We start from the raw sequence: 18,027 nt of genomic DNA on the forward strand, positions 1-18,027 counted from the left end.
TGTCTGTTCAGTCATTTCAGTTCCCTGCAGTGTGAAATATGAAGTTGCCAACAAACAGCCAGTGCGCTATGCAGCACAGCAGGGAGAGCAAGTGCCACAGATGCACCAAGGGCTGGAAAACTCCTTATTAGCTCTGCTCTTCAGCCCAAGCCTCAGAAGTGACATGTGGGTCATCGAATGGAAGGTGATGGTGCTTGTAAAGACAGGTTTCCATCAGTTCCAATTATAGAAATTGTGTGTGCTTGCTTGGGGGAGACGGAGTTTCATATGGCTGTATCCACAGATCACAGTCATTAGTGACTCACCAAAAAGTGGGGTTTTCAAAAGATTTTTTTTCTAAATTTTTTCACCTGAGACAAGGCAGCTGATAAAACACACATCTACAGGCTCACACACACACACAAAAAATCCCATCAGCTTAATGTCAGGGATCTGCAGAACAATTTACGACGGAAGAACTGTAGGAAATTCCACTGTTAAAGCAGTGGACTACCTTCATACCAGGAGAATGTACAAACCTGCTACTACCATCTCTGTGGAGGTGGCATTTGAATAAAAGGCAAGAAAGGCCAATGCACCAGCTCCCTCTGCTATTGGTCTCTCCCTCTAAATGTTTCCATCTGATTAAAGCATTACCTGTCTAGAGACTCTTACTCTTGAGAGACAGATGTTTAAAACTCTAGTTTGAAGACTTTTTTTTACTTAAAAGAAATCTTGTACTCTCAAGTCAGTTTCCATCCACATCAACACTACAATGACTCTTTTATGTGTTTCTAGGCTAAGAATTGCACTTTGTGTTGAAAGGAAAGAACAGCTAACAATACCAGACAGTCCATGATTATGAGAGAGCAGAAATGGGGCTCAAGTTGATAATAATATTGTATTTGTACTTAAAAAAACCCCACAAACACCACAAAAAGCCTGGTAAAAATACAAACACAGAACTCTACAGAACCTACTGACAAGTTTTCAAGATGTTTACAATCCACAATACAGATCACATTTTCACAATAACTCTGTTTCCTGTGAAAAGATTTGAGAAACCAGGTCAACTATTTGGATACCTAAGTGACAGCTAAGTACTTCTAAAACTATGACTCTAATTGGGAATGCTAAGCACTTCTGACATATGACCTGTAATACAAAATCTATTTATTTTACCTACTTTGGACTGGAATCAAGGAGTAACAGGGTTGAAGAAACATATGTGCAATTTAGACGGAAAAAATACAGAAACTGTCTACCCCAGGGTTAGGTGGTGAGTTCTGTTTCTTCTGTTTATTTTGTTTTGTATTGTTTTGTTTTGTTGTTCTCTTTGAATTGTGTATTTGGGTATATTTCAGATATCATCCTGAAGCCTAGATAAAGGGTCCAGTTAAATGCAGACACACCAACACCAATGTCATCTTCTCTGACAGTCAAGCAAAAAAAGACCACGATGCTCAAGTCATCTGTATGCACAGTTGTCAGAATTTTTTCAGAAGTCCAGTTAAAGTGAAATCAAATCAGTAATTTTTTTTGTGTTCAATGTACATACAAAATCTCTATTTACTTTTTTAATCTGAAGTAAAACTAACAGTGGGAATTTATGTCTACAAATTCAAAAAGCTTTTTCTTCACGAAAGGGCAAATAAAAAATCATACCACTCTTTTTAGATTTTCACCTGTCCTTCCATCAAAGTTATTATTTTCGGGTCTGCTTTTTCAGCCTAAAAAACATTTGATGAAGAGCTAAGGCTGGGACTTTCTGTTGATGTTTTATTTGTGCATCTTTCATTGCTGAGATTTTTGGTGTTTTATTATTTTTAAGAATGTGCACGTGCTAATATTTTCCTCTTATATTTATATGGGTGGAGTGCAGATTTACATGTACATATTAGCACACAGAATACCATATGCACTCGGTGGAAAGGCATACTTTGTGCAAAGCCAGCTGTACTCACACAAGTACCAAAAGTGTAACTTTAATCTTCATTTCTAAAGCACAATGTTCCTCATTCTCCTAGTCAATACAGTTCCAAAAGTTTTCCCTTCCTTTCCTAACTTAAATGTGGCACCAGGTCCCCAAAGGGACTTATTTTTGGTTTAAGACTGTATTTCACTCAAAATATTCTACAGCTCACTAAAATGAAAAAAGTCCTAGGCAGAAATATATCTCCTCAGCTAGGTTAGCATATTAAGAAATACTCTACCCAGGTAATAATGTGTAAGAGCTTTTCTCAAGCTAACTCATAATGTACATCTTTTAAACCTGTGTAAAATCTAGGACAGATTGATTATTAGATTTCCAAATTAACCCACATAATTTGTTTAGAAGCAATGCTCTTGTTTCTGATGAGAACCAGCAGCTGGTGTTTCCAAGCGGAGGCTGGTTCAAGGGTCTGAGACTGTATAGCAGCCTCAAATCACACCAGACACTGACCATTACAGGTAACTGCAAAGCTACTGGAAAAATCACTTTGTCCCTCACATAAGAAGGTAGTGATAGCATGGCATGACATGCAGTTTGGGAAAACCTCAGGGAAAATGAACATTTTAAATTTTGCATCCCAAGGACTTTGGTGGTGAGGAGTTGACTTATTTCCTACGGAAGCTGCAATACATTTTGTAGACAATGGCTGATTCTGCCATTTTCTTTAGCAGGAGAGATTTCAATGGGAATGTCTCTCTTATTCACATCCGTTACCACATTACTTACCAAGAAGAAGGGAAAGGGAACTAAGCACAAAGACAAGTAAAGCTAAAGACAAGACAGGCACTGCTGTACCCTGAGAAATGTCATGAACAGTCTCCTACCTTAAACTAGGGCTGAATTTATCTTTAATCTCATTTCATTGTGGAAAATACAAGCAATATGTAGTGATAATAGCATGGCCATGCCACATCAAGGATAAGAAAGAACAACTGATCAGATCAGCCCATAGAGAAGAATGATAATCTAGTGAAATTACAGTACAGTGCCCAGGAAAAAAATTACTGGCATTTAATATTAAAAAAAATCTTATCTTTCAGAGGAGTTACAATTATGTATATTTTTAGTTTGTTAAAATTAGCATTTTTATACTCACAACAGGAAAAACCTTTTACACATAACTGTTATATTTTATTTGATATCTAACCAATATTGGACAGATAGGTTTAAACTCTCCCTTACTGGAGATATTCAAGAACTGACTGGATGCCATCCTGTGCCATGTGTTTTGGGATGACTCTGCTTGAGCAGGGAGGTTGGACTCCACGACCCACTATGGTCCCTTCCAATCTTACCCATTCTGGGAATCTGTAACATGTAACTTTTTAATATTATTATCTTATAAATATGTAAATATATATAAAAATACACACACACACACACACATATATAAATGCACACACATATATATGCACGAATAAGAACAGAATATTGATACACACATACACGGTCAGACAGTTGAGAGGAAAACACCATTACCAATATTTTGTCTTTTTGAAAGAACAGCATCTAAGACAACACTCATCCTTAGGGAAAAAAAAATAGTAATAGATTCTTCAATAAATAGACTCACTGCAAATTTCACATGTGCTTGTACTAAGCCAGCAACATAATCACATTCTCAGACCTATTGTATTCATCAGCTGCCCTGTACTAATTTTAGAAAAAGAAGAGACACATTGGTGCCATCACACAAGATTTCCAAAACCTCCATGAAGCAGAATCACCCCTGCAGAAATCTCTTTACATTTGATGTTGAACAGAAGCCTTCCTTACTGCAGTGTATTAGCCATAGGAAGTTTCTCAGGGGAATAACACTGCCTCTGCTGATTTTATCATGCCCTTTTCTTGTGAAATATTTCACTGAAAATAATTGGAACCTAATGATACTTCAGAGGAGTCTCTACACGAAAGAAAGAAAGAATAGGAAGAAATGTTATGTTTGAGACTATGCTTTCTTTTCACAGGATCCTTAGACATCCAATGGGAACTGTCAGAGCCACCAACCAATTAATTTTCTAATCTCTCTATAATGAGTTTTTTTCTCCTTCAACCCTTGTTTGTCTCCTTTGTAGAAAACATCTGATTTTTCAGTTATATTTTGATTTCCTTTATTTTTTTAGCATCCTGAAATGCAGAAGTGGAAGCAAAAAGGGAGCTAGCCATAATAGAATAAAATGTAGCATGCCTCTCCTTGGAACATGATAAGCTCAAAAACAAGTATGCTAAGAAACTGATTTTGTCTGCCCAAAACGTGAAAGTGTGAAGGTCATGTTGGGAGTCTGCCCTGAACTGCTGTTAAATCCTGCAATATTAATTTTGACCTCTTTCTTATCATTCTAGTATTTTCTTCACACCCTGTACCAAGTTCACGGACAACTCCTATGGCATTCCACAGAATTAGTTGCAGATGCACAGAATGGGAAGTGGTCACGTGTACTGCTTTTCCCTGGAGATCTAAGTAGGACTCATGAAGCATCATATGGGCAAAGAAAAAATAAAGTATGAAGACAAAATGAAGTAAAATGTGCTAAAAACAACAGTCAGACAGACATTTCACTTCTCCTATTGGAAATCTGGACTTGCCAAAAAATTAAGAAATGTGGGTCTGGTTTGTTTTTTAACCTCATTCTGCTTTGTTGATTAACCTGTTTCTGTTCTTAAAATGAATTACACCATCTTGTGTCTTCACTGTATAATTCTATCACGGAGGTGACAAATCATGCTGGCACTGACGGTTTGCACTGAGGTGGAATGTATGGTAAAATACAGTTTTCCTCAAATGAATTGCTGGAACTGTTAATCTTTATCTAAATGCCCATAATAACTGTTTTGTTCTCTGTGGCAGTTGGGAGAAAAAAAATGTCTTCCAAAAAGCATTTTGGCAGCCAATCTGCTTGTTAATAAAACCTGGAGAAACATTTGCGATTAATATAAATTACTAATTCCTCTTTTAATGCCTAAACATGACAGTGACTAATTTACACAGTTTTGCTTGAGCTGCCACTGAGTATTTCAAGTGGGACTGAGAACAAAAAAAATGCTGTTGCACTGGTGTGTGTTTCTAAGCAAAGCTACCACAAATGCAAGTGCTACAGACAAGTAGCTATCTCTAACAATAACTTCTAACTGTGCTGGCTGATTGTTCTGCTCAGGACAGGGGGAAAGCACCAGCAGTGAAAGCTACCTAACACTCCTACCATTATACACTGGATGTGGCACATGGAAGCCAGTTACAACAAACTGTGAGGTGGCTGTTGTTCCTGATACCTGGTTGGTGGCATTTCTTTAGTGCAGATGACTAGTTCAACAATTAGTATCTTTGTCTTGTTATAAACATACCTTAAATGTATTCTGATGTGTCATTATTAATTTGAAGTTCCAGCAGCATTATAATTTACCCACTTATACTGAACTGCTAATAAAATAAAAGTTTTGTGAAACACTAGAAAATCTGGTAAGAGATTGCTAAACAAAAACCTACCCGTATCAGTTGCTCACGTATGGACACTGTCATCATCATCCTCACCTGAAACATACCTTTATTTCTGAACAAACATGTGCTTTTCTCTGCACCTCTCTTTGAGAAAGAAAAGCACTTTCTACCTTGTTGATGTGCCTACGGACGTTTTACTATGCCATTCCTTCTTCTACTTATTGATGCTATTTACAGATAGGAACTAAGGAAGTCAGATCCCAACTCCATGAATCATCAACGGGAACTGCGCACATAACTTCATTCCCATGGGAAAAACAAATTCATGACTTATCTGTGCATCACTAGCAAGAAGCAAAGAGGTGTTAATACTAAGCCCTCCTCAAGAGGACAGGTTGCATTCTTTTACAGTCCCTTAGGATCATGAAAAAAGGCACTACATCTAAGGCAGACAGCAAGTCCTGTTGCAGCTGCTGCTACAGCTCCTGATTCCAGTCCCAACACAGGTCTCTTCGCTGTAGGGCAGTGCATTCTTCAGTGCCTCACACCTGCGTGTCTTCTTCAAAACCTTGAAATATTAGAGAGGAGTAGTCCACATGCAGTTACAGGCATTGAGATGAAAGATGATCCAGTCGCACCAAAAGTAGATGTGTCAAAAAACACTTAGGAAGAAATCCTAGGCTGTATCTTCACAGTGTTCTCACCCACAACTCTTAGAACGTACTTTAGGTTAGCTAAGATGTTCTGGTATATTTTTGCCTGAACACATTTTGAATGTCCCCATGACTGAATTGTCAGGGCTCTTTAAATTGATTAAAATACTGCCATTCTGATTATCCTTCAAATAATTAAGATGATTTCTCCCCCAGAAGATCAGCAATAGCAACGTTATTCCCCATATCCATCATCAGGAGCCTGGTTACTTTTGTGGATAGAGGTATGGCACGAGTGAGATTCTGATACACCTTCAAGGCATTCTTAATTCCCTAAAGCAGTTCTATATCTAGCTGGCTATACCACTTGACACTTTAAATATTAAATATCCATGATTCAAAAGGGAAACCAGGGAGACTTTAGAGGCAGTAAAATTCTCATTTGGCCAATAATGTAGATCTGAGGATGACCTACTGCTTTTCCAAGGGAAAGCAGAAACATCTGAAAGGCTGAAAAGATTTTTCTGTAATTTTTCAGAATAAAGCACTTCTATATACTTATGAATATTCTATGAAAAAAACTGTTATTCTACATAACTTATACTGGCTTGACAAGATAGAAATATTAAATACATGTGCCATTTTGAGCCCAGAGTCTTAGCCACCTTGTCTGAATAGTATGCATTACTGGGAAATAAAAACAGTTACTGAGGATTCTGTAACATTTACCTTTTTAAAGCCTCTTCTAATATTAAAGGGTCAAGTAGCTTAGAAATAAATTTGCTTCTTTTCAATTCCAGTATTGAAGAAAATATGGAGTTGAATGTTGAGTATTAACTTATGAAACAAGAACATCAGCCAATTGCTCAGCATGTGGAAGCATTTTTTCCTTGAGGGAGTTTGGTTTTGGTCTACTGGTTGCAGGCATGCATATATAATCAAGGTCATATCATGACACATAGAGCATCCCCAGAAAAAGTGCAACGTTGCTCAGTTAGGCAGAAGAACATAGAGACCAACATGCTGATGACATGGAGGCAATGAAGTACAACACTGTTATTCCAAATGTCACTGCTATGCTCTTTCCATTTCTGTTGGCATCTGCTCCATGTTACAAAACGTGTACTTCCAATACAACAGCTCATTAAACAGGTTTCAGTTTGCTCAGAATCAAATTAGAACACCGTTACAGAGTTATAAGTCCTCAGATAATTATTAATATTACTCTCCACTTCTATGAGTTCTTTCATCCAAGGAATCCACATGCTTCACCTTATTAATCTCATAACATTCCTGTGAAGTACCACTGCAATGAGTCTCACCACCAACTGTAAGTGCAGCCAGCCACCTCAGAGATGTTAAGTTGCAGCTGTTGAATATCAAAACTGATTTAAAGCAAGAATTGATGAATGGTCCATCAGGATTTAAAGAGCTGTGAGCGATTCATTCAATGGTACTTCCAGCAGAACACTGAAATTTAAACACTTACTTTTAAGAAAATTGCAATGGGATTTCTACAAGAATCACAAATGTAAAAAATTACAGACACCAGCATGGAACATTTAGTCACCATTTGTTTTAAGGCAGGTGCATTACATATGGCCTTATCAAGTCCCCAGTGCTCCTTAAAGGTCTTTTGTCCAAGGTCTAACTAATTTATCTTTTTAATGCTTGGGATTTGCTGATCAGATGAGAAAATCCAATACATTGTTTCTTTTCCAACAAAATGAATTGGCCTTTGTCAAGCAGCATAGATGAGAAATAAATTAAAAAACACCAAAACCAAACAACCGAACTACAGAGGAAAGAAAACCCTGCTTTTGTGGTCACCTCTTCATTCTTCTAATGTCCAAAATCAGTACTTCAGTAGAAAGCAACAGAAGTCACTGGTCTTCATAAAAAGGGATGAAGACCTTACAAAATATTCTATAAATTACTTTCAAAGATGCAAATATATAGTAAAACCTCTCCTCTTTTGTATATTTGCTGCTATCAGGCTCTTAATGGCACTTGAATTTTTGAAGCATATGAATCCAGATCTTCTTCTCTAAACTTGCTTTCAGAAAGACATTCATTCCCTTTGAAAAACTCAAACAATAGAGACCAGCACTTCCATGGGTTCTCTCTTCATTTTCTTATATGGATTTCTCCTGAGTCCCAAATTATTCAAGAGCTTTTAATGGTCCCTTTGAGGATTCTAAGAACACTACCAACGTCAAAATCTATTACACACTACTGATTATTTTTGCTTTCTTTTTAAGTAGGACCAGCACCTAATCCTTCTGATGCTTTCTAACAGAAACCAGTCCTTTAATCTACACACTAAGCTAAGCATGAATCCCCTTTAAAGGTCACCTTCCTTGTCTGTCTAATGTTATCACAAGAAATATTTTTTAAAGTACACATTTATCAAACCCTTTCAATTGCTTTGATTTTATTCAAAACAGCTCAAGTGATTCTGGTAAACCAGCTATCAAAGCAGGATTCATAATAGAGTGGCATGTCTGATCCCACTACCGTCAAAGTAGCATCAATGTTTATGTTCATCAGATCTTGACTGAAAGGTTAATGGGGAACCTGGCAATAAACGATGTTTATCCAAAAGAAAAGTGCAATTAATACACTAAAAAATGTTTGCGATTTCCTCAGCATCCTTTAATAACGTTCTTTAGTTAACCTTCATTTTTCAGCTTTTGGTGTGAACCAGGAGGTCCAGAAAGAGAGTTCCAAAAGTGATTTGCTGATGTTGTGTCTTCAAGAAACAATGAGGAAAAATAATCAGCAGCAGTATCTGAATTAATTAACACCGGTTGAACTGAAGACAGACTACCTTTTTTCCCTATGTGGAAAGACAAATCCTGTCTTCTAAGAAAAACATCTGCTTCTTAAGTCAACCATTTTGACAATTAGAAATAATTTTTAATAAAAGTTTAGCCTACAAATAAATAAAATTACTTCACTGTCTGCAGTATATACGGTATGACATACTGTGGTATGACAAGACTTACCATGAATCTGCTATGCTCATTCTCCAGAGCTCACACTACTCTCTAAAGCCAATTCTGCTCCAAGTCAAACATTTAATTTCGAATTCCTGTATGTATATATTTAAGAAGGGAAAAAATCCAAACTAGGTCTTTTACAGCATAGAAGTCATTGGTATGAGGGGAAAAAAAAATCCAAAGAGGTGTTTCCTGAAAGATTTTGTCATATTGTTTAATGAAAAAGCAAAGCGATTTGTTTTCATGTGTGGGCAGTCTTATTTTATCCTTCAGAAAAAGATAGCATGGGTATCAGTCAAGAAGTCACCCATATTTCACCAAGGGTTTTGTGAGACAAGTAGCACTAGACATGTACAAAATGACCTACTGCCTGAACAAGATGATACATAATAATATATAAAAGATACCCAGTCTTTACCATAGCTACAAATTATGTGGACTATCCCAGAAATACAGAGTATTGCTATTAAAAGAGAAACTTATTTCTTTCCTGCAGCTGTAAGGATGTTCTGAGGAGGAATCAATGTTACGTGCCTTCGTGAACATGAAGAAACAGTTCTCCTCTACATAAAGGTAATTTTAAAATCAGACTGACAGTGTCTATACATCTACATGGGAAAATGCAGAGATAAAACATTCACTGTGCTTTCCCTGAATTTTTAAGACGGTATAATTTGTCACTTATGCCAAGGTCAGTTTGCTGATTAAGACATTTCTCCTTAATGGCATGACAGCTGATAGAGAAATCATATATCCTAAGTGCTGGATTTCTATGGTATTACCAGTTAAATATTACCCCAGCTGGGATACAATCACAAAAGCACTAACTGAATCCCTCCAAAAACAAAAAGTGTTCTAAGTAATCTAACCAAACCATTAGTCAAACTAATACTCTTCAGGATGCAACGGAGAAGTTGCACTGTCTTCTTTACATTATCTCCTTTTCCAGCAGGAATTTCCTCAAGTGAGACTCATAACCTGAAAAACAGTGTACTTGCACCCCCAGAGAGGATCTCCTACCAACAGACCCACAGCCAGCAGAAGAAACTGCTGACAATACCAACTGGTTCTGAAAAAGCAAGATTTACAGGTTTATAATAGAATGATAAAAAGAAAGGGAAGTGTAGTTTTTTGGAGGCACTCACATTTACCTCTTCTGATAGGACAAAATTACAGTTCACAATCTTTCTGTTTTGTGCTCCCATTATCTCTAACTAAACCTCTAGCAAATGTAGAGATCTCTAAATCAAATAACCATCTTACAGTGAGTTGTGCCTGTTCATGCAAAACACTGATAGCCATTAATATTAAGCTGGTACTTGAGCAAGAGCAATGATCTCTATGCAGCTGTTTAATATCATTCTTTTGAACATGTGAAAAATACCAGGTGACTGTTAATAAATTATAATGTAAAGATTCCTCTGTAGTTTTCTCCCATATAGTATCACAGGCTATTCAACCTTGCTTTTGCAAAGTCACCTTTCTTAAATCTTGCTACACTGAAACCAAGCCTAAAAGTATAATAGTCAAGCTGGCAATCTGGAAGTTATTCCAGGTTCTCAGTCATGGAAAGTTATTGTTAGGTCTGTGCTAATTTCCATAAAAAATGAACACTGCCCTTCCTATGCTAACTGCTGGTTTGTATGCATATGTACAGTTCTTCCCTGTGAGTTAAGACTTCTAAACTCTTCCAATTATTCTTCATTAATAATCAAAAACCCTTAAACAACCACCATCAGCAGCAAATGGTGGTAGTTTCATGTCCTTACCCAACCACAGAAATTCAGTGGCTAGGCCACACAGAAAAAGAATTTCAGTACAGGTTCTACCACAAACATCTGAAGTGGAAAGGAGTGAACAGGCACAGGGCAATGATAAAAATTTAAAATATGCTTACAGCTTAGACACAGAAAGCCAGTAGTCCTCTCAAAAATTAATCTCATCACAAAACATGGAATTGCACAGGACAGAAAAATAGAGGATTTTAGCAGAGACTGAAGAAAAATAACAGCACAAACAAGCACTCAACTCTTAAACACACCCTAAATATGGTAGAGGGGGGGAAAGAAAGTGTGATAAAGCACTACTGCCTCAACAAGAGTTCAGCTAGAGACCTTATGAATATGATAAGCTAACTACCTAATTAATAGGCAGAAGTAAAAGGTGGAGGTATTACAACATTTTTTCTATCACTGTATTTTTCTTTAAGATCTTTAGAATCACAGAACCTCCAGAGGTCTGCAGATGTTTGCAGAGAGATGGTCCAATGACCTGACAGCTGTTAGACAAAAATGACAGCAGGATTTTCAAACAGTTCCACAGTTTTTGGAACATGGTGAAGACAACTTCCAGACACAGAGATTGAACAAGCAAACTGAAGAGAGACAATTTAATATTAAAAATAATGCAAATCACATGTTTTTGTAAAGTAGCAGCAGCTAAGACTGTCAGGGTGGAAAGTTACTTGAATAAAAGCCCTCAGAACCACAAATTTCAGGAAAAGAAAGAATTAGTGTAGAGAAACAAGGATGATAAGGGACAAAACTGAAAAAATCAAGGGAACACTGAAGAAATCAAGCTAACAACATGTTGTTTGAGAATATATTCTATGAGGAAAAGGAGTACAGGATGGTTGGATATTATTAAGAAGCACATGTACAACTGAAAGTATGGCTTTACAAACTGCTTCTTAATTTAATCATAAATATAAGAACAACTTTAAAAATATTATCTATAACCATAATTAAATTCAAATAATAAAATCACATTATCCTGACGTGGACTCAAGCAATACAATTTCCCCAAAGCTTTCTGAATTGACAGTCAGAAGCTTCATGAAAATAAATGGTGACAACAAAGACACAGTGATAATGACACATCATTAAACGTGACACAAAGAAAGGGCATAACCATTTGGAAATAAAATAAAAAAGACACATGCAGAAGATAAAACTAGAATGAAACAGTAACAAAAAAAAGGTTATACAAATAAATCACAGGTAAAATAATAGGATTTTTCAAATACTCAAATGGACTCCTTTCTTAAGGAGAATGGTTAAAAAACCCTTAACTTATGTTTACATACATTACATGTAAAGCCTGCTAACAGATAGCAAAAATCTTCAGAGTCTTAGGGAGAACAGGAGAGTAGCAAGAGGACTGTGAAGAAGAGCAAACCTACCCGTGTTTCTAGGAAAAAGGCATAAACCTATATAAATGATAATGATAATATTCACAGTGATCAAATGACAATACAAAAAAAAATCTTGGAGAGAAGATGACAAAAAATACCATAGATTTCTTAAGGATAAATCCTCTAAAATACTTGAACGAAATGACTGGAGTGATGGCTCAGAGAAAAGCATATGCTACAGCTAAATATTAGTACAACTTTTGGCACTACACCAATGATGTATTGCTTTTAAGAAAAGAGCAATGTGCTCTATCTTAATACAACACAAGAGCTTGGTTTGGAAGCTGAGGTCAGGATTCTGCAGTAATCTGTATCAATCTACTTCTAGCCACATTGTTCTATTTTTTAATTTCAACAGCCCTGATGTGTATTTGCCAAGCTGTCATTGATATTGTATTAAGTACTTAGCACATTATTAAAAATAAATCATCTACAGTTTGGTTAAAATAATGGAAATTACAAGACCATTTTGAAATATGTAATTAAGTAACATTATACATGTTAGGGTATTTCCCCTTCCTTGCTTTTGAGTTCATCTCACTCTGCATGCACCTCACCTTAACCTGAATACCAAAACACTTTTCCCTTCAAAAGAAAAATAAAATCACTGTCATGATACTACTAAGTTTCTGCTTTCTTTATATTTAATTTGCTTCTGTTTCAGTAGTAATATTATTTTGTTTGTTTTGAGGCTAGCACACACTAACCTGAGGTAAGCACCTCCTAAGAACTAAGTAAAAATTAAGACTTCAGGTCATGGATATATTACTTACTTTCCCCAGCTCCTTGCACTGTGCACACCCTATCTAAATAAAAGTTAATTTCTCTGTAAATATTTAATATGCTTTTCTACTTTCAAAAGTAAACTTAATCAGTACTTTTTGATTCCATGACTATAATGTTGAATTGATTTCTTCAATGTGAATTTGGTATCATAAAGATTTTTTTTTCTTGCATTTTCCTAGAATGAACATGCCAAGAAGGAAGATCCAAGTTCATCTAAGAAATACATGAAGGCAATGGCATAACAAAGAAAAGTGGCATTTTCCAAATGAACTGTTCACACAGAGAGACAGTCCTTGTTCACACATTATTGCATTTGCTGAAAATAATGAAAGCAAGAGAGGCAAGCCACATCCTTAAAAGGTAAACAGTGAAGATTTTTGACAAAGTACCAGACAGTAATTAAGCTAACCAGGCACTTATTATTTCTGTCTTTCCAGAGGTCTAGCCTACAGAACATATTTTGTAATCCTTAAATAGAACATGCGAGACTAATTCTATATAGTCAGCCTTCCCTGTCTCCTGCAGAGAGGGCAAAGGTTTCAGAAAGGAAAGGAAACCTTTCATGGCAAAGCCTTAATTTCTTTAAGATGTAGATACAGAAGGGTAACAAAACTGGTCCCATTGCCTGAGCACTTGCTTACAATTTTGATGAGGAAACAGGAAACAACGTTTTACCCCCTTGTTTCCTCAGCACAAGTTATAAGGAGAAACATTTCAGGATGGACAACTATGCCTTGAGAAGGTCTGCATATTATTGTTAACTTAGTGTAGAGCACTTCCCTGAAACTGCTGCAATATCACCCTTGTTAGTGTCCTCCGCAGAGCAATAGGAATGAAGGAAAAAAATACAGAAAAGGAAAAATCCTTTTTTGTCACTAAAACCGGCCTAAAAATTTAATTTCAGTGAAGCTAAGCTTAAACTAATACTTTACATCTCTTGGCTAATTTTTAGCTATTTTACCTTTCATGAAAAAAAATTCCATCTAAATGCAGTTGAATATCATAAAGCTCTTCAAGTTATAAAGCACTTCAGAACAATTATTTTGAAGGGAGCCCTTGACAGTTAAATGACTCAGTTAAATGAATGTTATAGATTTTTAAATGAATGTTATATGATTTTTAGTGACATATTGAATTTAACCACAAATGAGAAAAACCAGGCATAAGCAACTGGGGTGCATTTAAATAATAATGTCTTGCTTGAGAGTTCAATGGATTTTGTATGTTCTTACAATGAAGCTATTAGCTAGACAGCCCAAGCTGAGATTTCTCTTTTTTTTTCCCTTCACTTTCGTGTTTGGTTTTCTCCTTTATCAAACATTTATCTTTTTTTTTTTTTTTAATTTAGAAAAACTTTTTTTTAGGCATGTAGTTACTTATGCTATTCCTGTGTTACATTTTCTTGCAACCTTGTGATGATAAAGACTGCATTCCTTAGCTTAACTATTCCTGCTTATTTTATTGATGCTCTGAAACTGAAAAAACCCTCAAGAAACACGACAAAAACAAAACCCAACCAAAATTAAACAAAATAGTGCACAAAAAAAAATATCCACTGTTCCAAGGGAGATGATATCAGAGTTTTGAATGACACAGAACTCTGGTTGAAGTGACACAAGTAGGATTAGACCTGCAAAACAGAGATTTATTTAACCTTGAACACTATCCACTTAACTCTGATACTTTTACATGATTTCTCATGACCATATCAAAAACCAGTTTAAAATAACATTAGAGTCTGCTTTTTGAAATTATTTTTAGTATTCTTTATATTATTGTGCTTCAGCACAAGAACAAGGCACAGTTCTTCTAATGACAAACCACCACTCACTAGAGATTTTTATTTGATGGAAGCAGAAGAAATGAATGGAAAACTATCCACTAGGACTGCTATTTCCCTGTAGATTAAGAAAGAGAAAAAAATCTCAGTGTTGAAGAAATGAGGCTGAAAAAACAAGGATCATACATACTCAGTTTCTCTGCCAAAATGAGCTGGAAGGACTGTAGAAAGACAGTAGAAAGGCCAGCTACACATATGAAAGCAATATTTATTGGGATCTACAGTCTGTCTAAAGCTTTCAACTCTGTAGCTGAACACTACAAAAAAGAAAAAAACACTGGTGGAGCAGTCAAAACTTGTTCTGAGTGAGAGATACAGGTACAATCCAAAGTGATGAAACAACATCTTTGTTGGGAGTATGAAACAAACGAGACAGTATGAGCTGCTCAGTGGAGTCAGAGAATCAGTTTGCTTAATCCACCATTTTTTAACCTCCTGGTGTTTTTACTTCCTTAGACCCACATGCCATCTCCTGCATCTCCTCTGGGTGTCTGGAGCAGCCCTGACACATGCCATCTCACCTGCTTGCCTCCTGCTCCCACAGCACTCCCATCACCCTCACTGACAGAAGAGGCTCATCCATGAAAAAGTGGGGGGGAAAGGAACGCAGAAAAAAAGGAGCCACTTAGCTAGATACTAGGATTATTTAAACCTAAGAAATTATGACTTTAAATTCTACTGGACCATTGACATCAGCAGCAAAATATCACTTAAAAACTATAGAGACCTCCCTTTCCTTGGGTGATAAAGTTTAGAGAGACAAGAATATTTCATCTAAACAACTAAGAAACAACAGGTATTTCACATCCAAAGGATTAATGATTTTTCCTCATATTTGAGGACAGCTACCATCCTACCCTTTTTGACCCATTCTCCCTCCACCTCACAGTCCTGAAACAAAAGTAATGGTGCATTTTGCTTTAGAAATCATCTGCGGTTCAGTGAACAGGATGACATGCTATTTCATGTGAGGAAAGAAGCTGTGATTTAATCTCATTTTCCCTAGCTAGATTCCTAGCTAATGTATCCGGGAATAGTTTAAAGTCTACCTTCCCTGTAAGACATCTGCATTATGTAGCATTTGGCTCTCTGTATTTTCATAGAGCATAGGGGAAAAATTAGCTGGGTTTCTTACACCTACTGTGCAACAATGGGAAATCTCTATATACTCACAGATGTAGAAATATTCCCGGCCTGGCCTGAACTCAAATCCTAGTGAGAAGGGCGTGAAGAGCTGGAACTTTTCCGAGAACTTCAATGGTCCATTTGGGGAATGCGGCCGATTACACTCCCACCTCTTGAACCCTTTGGAAGTGTGATCACAGGAGCTGTAGCCATCAAAGTTCACCATGTACAGAACATAGCGTTCGGTCTTATCTTCTGGCACTGAGTCATCATAGTGAGGGCAGAACACATCCAGGTAGTCATTGATGCAGACATCGATGTGGTAGTCGCCTCGCTGGAATCTGAAATCACAGGAGGAGTTCAAATATAAGCACAGTTAACTCAGGATGACCTTGTAGCAGGGTAATATTCTCATAAAGGGGCATCACTAATGGCACTTTATTTCACTCCAGCCATGCACATTCACTCTCGAAAATGACCCTTGCAATTCACCAGAGCTATCAGAGACTGATAATGCAGGACTGTGATCACACAACCTTCTGGATAAAGGTTTTGCTCTATTCTCTTACAAAATGAGTCTGTTGCTAACACCAAGTCATAGACTATCTTTCCCTGCAGTTTACTGAATAAACAAAAGAGAATGTCTGTTTTATTTGGTAGTGGGTTTGGGGTTTTTTAATTGAAGAAGAAGAAGGAAAGAAGCCAAAACTGTATTAGCCTTTCCAAACTGGTGTCTATATAAACATCTGCCTAGGCATGCAAATAAATGACCCAAATATACCCGCTTCTCTGAATCAGGCAGTAATCACCCCTGTGCTAAAAGCAGATTTAACTTCAAGTACTTATAGTTACTACAAGAACACTAACAGGTTACTCTTTTTTCATAATTAACAGCAGTTTGTCAAGATGCAAAGAAATATCTGTATTGCTTTTTAAAGAGATTTGAAAAGCAGTGCTCCTCCTTTGCCAAAAGTACACAGTGGAGACGTTGCTCTGTTCAGATAAAAGGATTCTGGGATACGAATTATCAGCACTCAGCTTAATGTTACAGTTCTGAATGAGTGCCAGCTGAGAAATGCAGTGCAAGGCACCAGCCCAGATGCATTTTATTATTGCTGTTATTATTCCTGACAACTCCTTAGAGATGTGGGATTCTTGTTTTTTTGGGGCTGGGGAAGGTTTCCTTTTTTCTCCTCTCCATGTTTCACTTACTTTTCTAATGCCTACCATAGTATCTGGAAGAAACTATGGAAACAAATTCACTGCCTCCATGGGAGCTTATACTATGATGGATTTAATGATTCCATAAACCAGGTCTGTACGTCCATTAAACTCCCTGGAGCAGCTAAAGAAACCAACCACTGACCTACTCCACTTCAGGCTGACTGGGCTACTTGTAGCTTCTCTCTTTCACGGTTGCAGTTGTCAAGTGTACCACAGAGCAATAAAAAGGCCATGACAGATTTAACTATAATACTTCTTTTTAGCTGAGGGGCATATTTTAAACACCTGATGGGCTTGAAATCTGCCATCTGGATCCTTCTATCTAATTTCAGAGAAAAAGCAATGATCTGCTGGCCCTCCAAGGATAAATTCAGAGCAAACTATACCTTTTCATATCCCTACAATAATTTAACTTCAATAAAATAGCTTTTTAAAGGAGAAAAACTGAATACGCATCAAAGCATGATATATCTGTATAATTTCAGCCAGTGCACAGCCTCACAGTTTCACTCTGTAACATGGAAAAGCCTCTCTGAACCACAGTTCTTCCAGGAGAATTTACATTTATCTAAATCATTGGTTAAAATATATATTTTTTGTACTCCAGTGCTTTCAAAACCTGTCACCAGAACAAATACTGGCTTAACACATTTGCAAAAATGTATTGTTTTCAAATTGGTGTCTGTTCTCTGAATCAGTTAACAGTATGCTATTTCTTACAGATAATGAAAAAGAGTGTAAGTTACAAACAGAAAAGCCACATTTGGGCAATTATATCTCTCTCATTTTTAAAAAA

The 18,027-nt window shown here is 36.7% G+C and overlaps 1 protein-coding gene across 7 annotated transcripts in view; it reads right to left on the minus strand.

Annotated features, from left to right (window-relative positions):
* EFNA5 (ephrin A5) overlaps window positions 1-18,027 on the minus strand; it is a 211,197-nt gene that overhangs the window by 23,720 nt on the left and 169,450 nt on the right. For all 7 annotated transcript variants that reach the window (XM_071579862.1, XM_071579865.1, XM_071579863.1 and 4 more), the window contains one exon: window positions 16,056-16,348. In XM_071579862.1, the coding sequence (XP_071435963.1) occupies window positions 16,056-16,348 (293 nt within the window). The remainder of the gene's footprint in view (window positions 1-16,055; window positions 16,349-18,027) is intronic.

Source organism: Pithys albifrons, chromosome Z (genome assembly GCF_047495875.1).
Source record: "Pithys albifrons albifrons isolate INPA30051 chromosome Z, PitAlb_v1, whole genome shotgun sequence".
In the NCBI taxonomy this organism is placed as follows: Eukaryota; Metazoa; Chordata; class Aves; order Passeriformes; family Thamnophilidae; genus Pithys; species Pithys albifrons.